The sequence below is a fragment of the Chelonoidis abingdonii genome, chromosome 15 (assembly GCF_003597395.2).
Source record: "Chelonoidis abingdonii isolate Lonesome George chromosome 15, CheloAbing_2.0, whole genome shotgun sequence".
Lineage (NCBI taxonomy): Eukaryota > Metazoa > Chordata > Testudines > Testudinidae > Chelonoidis > Chelonoidis abingdonii.
The window spans coordinates 7935862-7946330 of record NC_133783.1 but is presented as its reverse complement, the minus strand read 5'-3'; the positions used below and the strand labels follow the sequence as shown (position 1 = coordinate 7946330).

The window sequence follows — 10469 nt, the reverse complement described above, 5'->3', positions numbered from 1 at the left end:
TGAGTAACACTGAAAGCTACCACAGCAGCTGTCACTGATTGTAGACCTCCCTTATGTTGTTATGGCATTTGTACCTAGTTTCTCTCTCAGTGCCAGTGCAGAAAAAGCCCATTTAATGGAGGTTTAATTTTTCCATTGCATTTATTTTATACTTATTTGACATGCATTGTTACATTGTATTCAGGGCTGTGCCACACCTCCAGAATCATTTGAGAGGCCACTGTTGTATCACAACGAAACTCATTACACCTTCTCTTCCTATGCATGTCTGTATCTTTATGCTGTGCACAGAGTACCTAGTGTAGTAGTTAGCTTACACAAAGAAAAATTCACACTGCTGCTGCTCATCTGAAAACAAATACAATATTCCTTTATAAAACAGGGTTTAAATACTAACACAGCGCTTTACAGCTGTACTTGTGTTGTTTGTATGAAGACCTGTGTTAAGTTTTGGGCAACCTGACTCATTTACTTCTGAAATCACAGATTTTAATGGAAACACGTGCTGACATACAAAACAAACACGAAGACAGCTAAACTGGAATTTAAGAGACAGGAACAAGGTTTGGTAGCATTGGATTATTTAAGAATAGCCATCACACAGGTAACATGTCACTCTGGGTTTACGCTCCAACATTTTTAGAACACAAAAAATATTCTCTTCAACAATATTAAATTACAAGTAAAAGACAGAAAAGTACTGCCAACCTATTTATCCCCTTCCATGTAAGCTCTATAAGAGTCAGATCATTCACCTAAAGACCACGTCAATATGGTTGCACATCATTTGAATTAAATTTACCCTTAACAAAATCATGTGATTTTTTTTCCTGCTTGTAGGAAATAATTAACTAACTAATAATAAAAGCATCACATAAGTAAGCACATATGCTAAGTAAAAGGGTTGTCTACTTGTGACTTGCAAGGCAGAAGATTTATTTGGAATGGTGTCAGTGTGATAGCCTATGTTAGCAGTGTATTGGACTGTAAAATCAGATTTTGAGCTTAGAGGAAGACTCCAACTCATTGAACGTGACTGGAAACAAAATCTCTTTGCTTTAATTTAGTTCAAAATACCCTGTACAGTCTAAACTGAACTCAAACAGAATTATGATTGTACAACAGACATTGTAACATTAGTAAAATGGATGTGATGGAAAATAAGTTGTGTCAGTTGAGCACTCTTGATTGACATCAGTCTATATAGTATATCTGGTATCAAATTTATCTCCATTGTGCTAAAGGTAAGAATAGTTTAAACATAATAAAACAAACTCTTTTCTCATTAAGACAAGACAAGACATTTTTACAGCTTTTCAAGACTTCAAATGTTGACTCTCAAGTTCCCTACAGAGTTACTTAATGTTTGCTTCGAAACCAAAATACAGGCTTCATTAGTGCCAACATCATGGTAACACTTCGGATTTTATAGCAAAATCGGTTATTTTGAGCCAAATGTTCCCCGCCCCTGCCATGTACTGTTTGTGCTTCATGCTTAGATCAAGTGGCCTTTTGTTAATAACCAGAAAAGTAGCAGTTCAAGTACAACATTTTCCCACCCAAGAAAGCTGTAATGCAGGACAGCTGACCTAAAAAACTGTAAGCATGAAGTGCACTGCCATTTGCAATAAACAGTTACCAAATTGGACTATGCGCAGAATGGTGGATTAAAAAATAAGTACTGGAACTACAACTTTTATCCAGTTTGATATGTTTCCTGAAAGAGGAAATAATCAATTATAGTCTTGATCATGCGTAAAACCACTTGAGAAACTACCAAAAAAGAGTTTGCCATTTGAGAAATTAATATTGGTTTAACCAGTTTTAATTGTACAAAGAATGAGCCAATAGACTTTCCATTCTTTGCATGTTTGCTCCCCTCATGGGTCCATTACCTTTCACAAAGAAATTTTTAACTATCAAACTTGTCCATAAATTTTGCCGCTGAGTGTGAAACCATCCAGTTAGCATATACACTATCATTTGCATATCTTGAAAACACAGAGTTAGTGCCATCGAATCTTGTGAGTGGAACGGGGCTCTCCTCAGGCCAGTTCAGGTATGACATGCCTAAAAATGAAAACAGATAATTTTTTCTGCACTGAAGAACCATAACTTCATGTGCAGACAGTAAGGCCCTTGGCAAAACTCCGTTCAGTACTTTAAGCCAGACCATTATTTTTTGTCCCCAATCAATTGATATAAACTGTGTTTCAAAGCCCCAAAGCACAAATTCTGCTGAAGGCAAACACCTGGAACAAATAAAGTGCTGTCTTGAGAAAAAAAAAAAGTGTGTATATCATATAATCCAATAAAAGTTAATAATTTTTCTTATGATAGCCTCCAACTTTTCACAATTTTATAGTTCCATGACAATATAATTACAAATTGCTTTGCCAGAGAAGTTATTGCAACTGGAAGTTCTTGCTGTACATACAATGCTCCAAGCAGTAATAAGCCTATTTAAGGCGAGACCCAATGTCCATTATAATCAATGAAATTATTTCCATTGACATCAATGGGTGTCTTTCCATTGGCTTCAATAGGTTTAGGATAAGACTCATATCACCCATCATGATCTCCCAGTAGTACAATGGGCTGCAAGGTTCTGAGCACTCTGGCTCTGATCCAGCTATATATATTTAAATACAGGTTTAAAGTTAAGCATTTAAGTAGTCCTATTGATATCAGTATGCTACTCATAAATGTAAATTTAAAGGTCATGCTAAAGTATTTTGCTGGACTGGGCCCAGAGTGCACAGCATCTTGCAGATCCAGCACTATATGAAAAAATATACCAAAGCCAGCATTTTCAAAAATAAAAGCCTAATTTTGGCACCTAAATAAGTGCTGAGATTTTCAAAAGTATTCAGCAATGGGAACTTCAGTGGGAACTGTTGGATGCTTAAGCCCTTTTGAAAATCTGACCACTTTTTTAAAATTTCAAATATGTATTTAGGAACCTAACCTTGGGCACCTAGTTTTAAAAATCATGTCTGGGGAGCAGAGGAAAAAAAAGATCCAAAGATATTTACTAATTACCAATACACAGAGTAATAGAAAAGCTTCAGCTTTTAAAAAAGTTTTACTGCTTGAAGAATGGAAAAAATATGATCTCTGAAGTTAGTAAAGAGCCAAAAACATGTAGAATATTTAATCAGAAACAAACTATAGGAGTTTTGGCAAGAACCATTTTTACTGTCCATCTCACCACCACAATATGAAAGCACGTTTCCTTTCAAAACACTTGCTATATCATTCAATCAGGGCTTAGTGCTGACATTTGCATGATAAACCAAAGGATGTGAAAACAGTCGAAAGTATTTTTATAGTGGCCATCACCAAATCAATTTCCAAAAGACTGTGTAGATACACGCAGTCTCCCCTGTCTTCTGTAAATTATAACCTGATCCCATCGCATGTCACGTTAAGCAGGAATTTCTGTCCAAGGACTTAAAATATGTGAGCAGCAGCTGAGATTCAGGAATCTGTTTGAATAAACATAAAACTGTAACAAATTGGGCCACACTATTCAACTGAGCCCCCCAAAAATGTTTAGCAATTTTTTTTTTAAATCCCTGTTACTTAAATTAGAGATATAGAATCTAACATATTTCCCAACTCCACCCCCCAACACAAAAGACTATTTTAACTGGATATTCGGTTCTTAGCCTTTTAAAATTTCCCCTGAGAGTACTTCCCTGATCTATTTATTTCTCTTTGTCATATGATATATAGATATAGATATATATGGTGATTTTACTTATTTTCACATCCTTTTTAAATCTTTTTTTAAACACAGCTGCAAGACGCCTAAAGTATGATCCTGATGCAAAGTTTGACATTTACAAATAAAAAAAGCTTTCCAAGCAAATTTTGATTGGTTTCATTCACACAAGAAACACTCTAATGGGGTTACAGAGTCTGAAGATAGTGCAGAAGAAAAAAAAAACACTTTTTGTGTGTGTTGCTAGAATCTAGTAAATGCATGTGAAATTCTACCATAGAGTTTGTTTTCAATCCATGTGGAGGGAAGGGTTCGAGGGAGGGGAGCATTGTTACAGTCCACGAGTGGTGTCTCCTCTTCTGAGAGCCCGTCATCATAAAGTAAGGAGTCAGAGGGTGTGGAAGCTGCAAGATCTAAGTAGTCCTACCAAATAAATAAATAAAATGCTAGGTTACAATAAGCAACAAAGTCATTCCTCAGTTAAGTATCAGAGGGGTAGCCGTGTTAGTCTGGATTTGTAAAAGCAGCGGAGAATCCTGTGGCACCTTATAGACTAACAGACGTTTTGGAGCGTGAGCTTTCGTGGGTGCGTCTGACGAAGTGGGCATTCACCCACGAAAGCTCACGCTCCAAAACGTCTGTTAGTCTATAAGGTGCCACAGGATTCTCCGCTGCTTTTACGATTCCTCAGTTAGAGTTGCTAACAAATTTCTGGGTTCCCTAGGCAGGGCAACTGCAAACTTGAAGTGGGCCTTTCTATAGAGAATACCAACTGCTTAATCTCCTGTTTTCTGCAAGAGTAGTGTCCTTGGCAATGCACTTGTTTGCAGAAACACTAGACATGCTTCGACAGAAACATGCTCAGTTAGTGCTTCTCCTGTTGAACGCTGCTTGCCAACAAGTTAACTCAAAAATCGCACTGATAGATAGGCTTTAATTTCAGCTTTCCTCTAAGCCTAAAATTCAACGGGAGGACAGGGTGCTTAACAATGCCTGGAAGGTGTTCTCCCCATTTTGTAGCATTTGGCCCAGAGTTCTGTTCAGGATGCTGGTTGTTTTGTTTTTAACTATGATAACCATTTCAGACAACATTGCCCAGTTCAGTGTTACTGTCCAGTCACTGGATTATCCCAGAAATTCTGACTGTCATACAAAGCAGGAACAACTTTTGGGGTTGGAAATTTACTTTTAGTTCAATACATTGCTCTTGTAATAGCTCTTTGGAACCTCAAAAAATAAAACTTCGCTCTTACTTTGCCTTTCACCACCACTGACTTAACTTTGATTTTTAATTTTCCTATAGAGCATAATGGCTTCCTTCTGTTCACTTCTTAATCTGTGCCCAGCAACACATGCCCGAGTCCAGAATGGGTTAGTTCATTTGTTCTCCCTCTGCCAGATTTGTAACAGAGGAACAATATTGTAGGTCTTACCTAGAGAGTAGTTATTGCTGGAGATTTCTAATGTTTTTGCAAAACAGGGATTTTATAACTATATACCTGTAAGTGCATACACACACTTATTTTTAGTCACCAGCCTCCACTTCTGTGTGCACTGATAGAATTTCTATGCCTAAGCCATATCAAATAAGTGCAATGCAAGTATTAATATTGGAAAATATCCATTTAGGTGGACGTATATTTGCAGTGTACTAGGGACTCAATCCTGCAAGGTACGGATGGAGATACTCATGGGCTTTAAATTAAGAGCATGCATAGGTGTTCTCCTGGATCAGGATGACAGTGCTCAGCAGTGTGCAAGACCAAGTCCTAGATGAGGATGTGTAAAGGCTCCACATTGACAATGAGGTCCTTTGAATTCCCAAGAAAATCCCTTATCAGATTATGCATTTTAAAGTAGACAGATTTGGAACCAAATGGCTTTAATATTTTGTTGCTGTTATCACATCTTTAAGACATCTCAAGTCAGAAATGACACAATACTTGCTTTGCAATATTTTAGTCATTTAATGTGAGGCTTCCTACTGCTTGATTATTGAGCAATGCAAATTAAAATGAACTCTGCAATAATAATTTTGTTCCTAAGGAAACTAAGTGGTAAAATAATCAACCATACAACATTTCTAGGTCTGAAATCTTCAGAATCACCACACACACACAAAAAGATGGAACAGCTTTTGGAAAGCTTTCTGCCATCTGGAGGAAATAAAGTTTTTGGATGCCTTTAATCCTGATCAAAATAAGAACTTTACTTATCAGAAACTTATTTCTTTGTGCTACAACCAAGCTGTTTGGATTGTAAACATTCCCTGCTAGTTTTCATTAATTGTGCAAAACTCAGCTTGCAGCAGACTTACCCTACTCTTCACCATCATTTTCTCTAGTTCTTTGCTGATGTCAGCAAATGTTGGCCTCTTATCTGGTTCCTGTTTCCAGCATCGCAGCATCAAGTTATACCTATGAACCAAAGTAACACATAATAAAATCCTGCATTCACAAATGGTTTGGTTTTTCTTTCTGCTCAAATAAATCTACAGTACAGTGATCTGGCCGCTGTTGTGAATGCCACTCAAAGAAATATCTCCATCTTTCCTTTTTCTTATTTATGTAGCTAAACAATTTTTCCATGGGACGAGGCCCTAATACTGCACAGAGAGTCATATGAGTGTACCTTTACTTCCAGGAGATACTGCATGTAATTAAAGCCCCAGGCACGTGGATCTCTTTGCAAGATTGGTGTCCAAGATTAAGTCTACAACTGCTGCTGGGAGGTGGGATTCCCAGCGTGGGTAGACTCTTGCCCTCGCTCAACTTGGACTCTTGTCCTAAAAAAGGCAGTGTGAACACTGTGGCACCCCAGTGCCGCAGCCTCCACACTGCTATTTTTAGCATACTAGTTTGAGCTGAGATATGGCGAGTGTCTACTTACGCTGGTAATCAGACCTCCCAGCTGACACCCTTACACTTCTCCCCCCTATGACTTTTGTTTTCTTGGACGGTCACCTAGAAGAACAAAACAACCAGTACAGGGGGAGTTGATAGTGACACCAATGTTTAGGCTGCCTTACACTTCCCACCTGCAAGATTCTTGCAATCTTTCCTTTGAGAAACTTTCACATCTCCATTGTTTGCCTCGGGCCTTTGGTATTTGGCAGGGGAAAAGTCCTTTGGCCACAGAAGTGCTTTTTCTTTATGGTGTGAAATTCCATTCAGCTTTTGCTGAGATATAAGCTTCAAAATAATTTCCCTTTTCCTGCTCTTCTTCCTCAGGAAAATGTTGGCAGCCTGCTAAAATAATAACTGAACACATGAATATTCTAAGGCCAGGCTCCACTGCCACCAAATCAGCAGCACCACCACATTGTTCAGAGAATAGCTGGGAGCAGCTGTAGTGGCAGGGAGGAGAAAAACCTAGACTGGGCTTCTGTCCTCTGGATCCAGCACCTGGACCTCATGGCCCATTCTTCCCTCTGGGGACAACAAATAGGGCAAGAACTCCCCCAACTCCCAGAAGGGAAGAGAAAGAAAGAATTGGGCTAGGCTGAGTTCTCCCATGCCACTCTTTCTGGACTCAGCAGCCCACTCAGATAATGTAGTTAGAGCTATAGCTTAAATGACTTCTGCTGCAGTGCTGAAGGTTCAGGATTCAAACCTGCTCAGCTGTTCATAAAAGAAAGTGGCTTTACCATTTATCAACACAAACAAACAAAAAAACCATTTTGAAATTATATTTAAAGAACCCTACATTATAAGAATTCTGTTTATGTTGCAAATTCAAGCACCTGAAAGTTAAAAAATCCCAGATTTATGATTGGCTGTACAACCTTAATTCACATCCTCCCTCTTGGGCATATGCATTATGATACTATGTGATCATGTCATAGACTATCAGGGTTGGAAGGGACTTCAGGAGGTCATCTAGCAACCCCCTACTCAAAGCAGGACCAATCCCCAGACAGATTTTTACCCCAGTTCCCTAAATGGCCCCTTGAAGGATTGAACTCACAACCTTGGGTTTAGCAGGCCAATGCTCAAACCACTGAGAAATCCCTCCCCCCTAATCATTAAAGACTGTCTCAAAAACACATGTGCATATAGGCTGTCTGAATTAAGTTTGCACAGACAACCATAAATCTGGCATTTCCTAACTTTTTAGCACTTGACTTTACAACCTAAATAAAATTCTTCTAATCTCACTTTTATTTTATTTATTCTATTAAAGATGGAGTGAACTGCTTCAGAAAATTTTGCATACCTATAAAAAAGGGGTAAGGTTATGCATTACCTCCTCATTGCTAGACTGGATAATTTGGAGCATGCATAGAAAAATAGGTCTGAAGTAGTTCATCTTAACGCAGTCTTTAATGTTCTAAGATAAACATCTACCCAGGTTGTCCATCTAAAAGAGAGACAACAACAAAGCCATCAACCGCCCCCACCCCCAACCCCTGCAAACTTACACAACATGAGTAACTCAGAAAAAGTATGAACAATGGAATATAATTGGGGGTGAGAGTGAGGTGTGGGAGGGGACATTTGAAGTGAAGGCTTGAGGAAGGGAAGACAGGTGAAAATTTAAAATAGTTAATTTTGCTGGGGCAAGTCTGGACCTGAGATCTTTGAATCTGAAGTTCAACAGTGTCATCTCTATGTATGTGGTGCACAGAAAAAAAGGCTGTACTATTTATGCTGCTTTTTCTCACAACACATATGGGCAAGGTCATTCCAGGGCACCTGACGGGATCTCATTCTTGTTCTCCAAAATTCAAATGAGACAATGCAGTCTCATTTGAATATGTGAATATGCTTAATAGAGGCTGATAAACATATTTAAAGCTCTGTTTCATTTTCGGACACCATGGAATATCCAGGAAGATGAGATATTTCTCCCTCATTGAGATTTTCCTGGTTAATTGCCTTTTGTAAATAAGTCAGTTAATAACATATGAACTGTCTTACAGTCACAGATAAACTGAAATGACTCACTAAGTCACAAAATGTTTGTGTTGTACAGGTGTTGATTTCTGGGTCAAGGTATCTTCTCTTTACAGTTCTGTGCACTACCAGGAAAGTCAGACAACTGACAAACCATTTGCAGGGAGTACGTGGAGCACGGATATTAAAATAACCACCTTATTTGCAGGAAAGTGCGTTCCTAGTATTTGGATGTGCTTAAACACGTCTTGAAGAAGTCAGTTATCACTATGTTAAATGCATTTCCTCTCTCCTCCTCCATGTTCCAAATATTTAACCTACACTTGTTCATTAGCCTGATGAGTACGTCATCCAGTTTTCAGCAAGTACTTTGGCAATTGCTGCGGGTACTTGAGGACTGCGTTTCTTTTAGTGCACATTTAACACAGATTTTCACCCCATCTTTCTGCCACTTTATGATGTCATAGTTCTTTACTTTTACTAGTTTGTTCTCAGATTTCTCTAAAAGTCATGCTGGAGATGGCTGTTATTTACACTGTTTCCTCCCTTTGTTCAAGGACATTTCTATGAATCCAAACAAAGCAAGAACGACTTACATTTCTTCACTGCAGTTTTCAGGTCTCTCCATTCTATAGCCAGTTTTCAGGAGGTTAAAGAGCCTTTCAGGAGCAATTCCAGGATAAGGGTTACCCCCCAGGGTTACAATCTCCCATAGCAGAACTCCAAATGACCAACTGAAAAAGGAAGGAAGGAAGGAACCATTCACTTGAATTGCTAGGATTTAAGAGCCTAACATGGCCCCTATCCAGCAAATAGTACAGTAGCACTTAAAGGTTCCAAGATCAAGTTTCCATTATGCTAGGTGTTGTATGAATCCCTGCCCCATCTATTACATTCTAAATAGACAAGACAGACCAAGGCGTCAACCACAAATCCATCCTTCTTTGCATGCATGTGTCTAATTTTACCTAAATGACCCCCTTTATTTTAATAGGCTTACTTGTGCTTGTTTAATGAATCAGGGCCTTAATTTTGTTCCTGGCCTAATACAGAAAGCAGCACTGGTCAATTCTATTTGGAAATTTGAAATGCACCAAAAAAATGGTGACATTTCAATTTTTTTAAAAAAAGGGAGGAAAACTGAGTCAATTTTTCTATCCGCTTTCTGACCAGCTCTAGTAGAAAGGCCCTGACTCAAAGGGTTGGAAATAAGGGTGTGTGTTAACATGTCCCCCTGCCAAAAAAAATGGAAGCTCTCTTTCAGAGAGAGGCTTGAGCAACCAAAATCTAATCCAGACCCTCATTTCACCCTCCCCCAAGATTTGAGTTTTCACAATGCAGGGTGAAGGAAAGCAGACAACAGTGCATTTTTCCACTTGGGTTTGATGGGATGCCTCTGAGAGCAAAGTTATGTACAAAGTGCAATAAACATTCACTTTTGCCATCTGATTTTCATGTGAGAGCTCCACCTTTACAAAGAGACCTAGAGGAGTTAGGCCCCTAAAGTCCACTGAAAGTCAATTAAAGTGATGTACCTAATTCCCTGAGGCTCCCTTGAAAATCCCACCTCAAAATTTTAGCAACAGAAACTGCTCTCCTCCTGACTAGTTTTCACTTGTCTCCTTGTAGTTCTTTAAGTTACTTTTATTTTAAACAAGGGAAATGGCATTCCCAGGCCAGGACATATTAAGCTCCAAGATGGCTATGCACAGAAAGAAAAACAAAAACCCAGCTGCTCATCTCACATAGCCCTACATGAAACTTTCAAACAGCTTTTTCCTGCTGATATTGCATAAGTTCATTTTTAACCAGTTTATATCTTCCTCAAAGCTCATGCATATTTATAA

The 10469-nt window shown here is 38.6% G+C and overlaps 1 protein-coding gene across 1 annotated transcript in view; it reads right to left on the bottom strand.

Moving 5' to 3' along the window:
• Positions 1 to 1037: 1037 nt before the first annotated feature.
• Positions 1038 to 10469, bottom strand: part of RET (ret proto-oncogene) — a 118531-nt gene continuing 109099 nt past the window's right edge. The window contains exons 17-20 of the mRNA XM_032786371.2: positions 9219 to 9356; positions 6045 to 6144; positions 4003 to 4150; positions 1038 to 2070 (exon numbers count right to left, since the gene is read on the bottom strand). Coding sequence (XP_032642262.1) covers positions 1913 to 2070; positions 4003 to 4150; positions 6045 to 6144; positions 9219 to 9356 — 544 coding nt within the window. The 3' untranslated portion in view covers positions 1038 to 1912. The remainder of the gene's footprint in view (positions 2071 to 4002; positions 4151 to 6044; positions 6145 to 9218; positions 9357 to 10469) is intronic.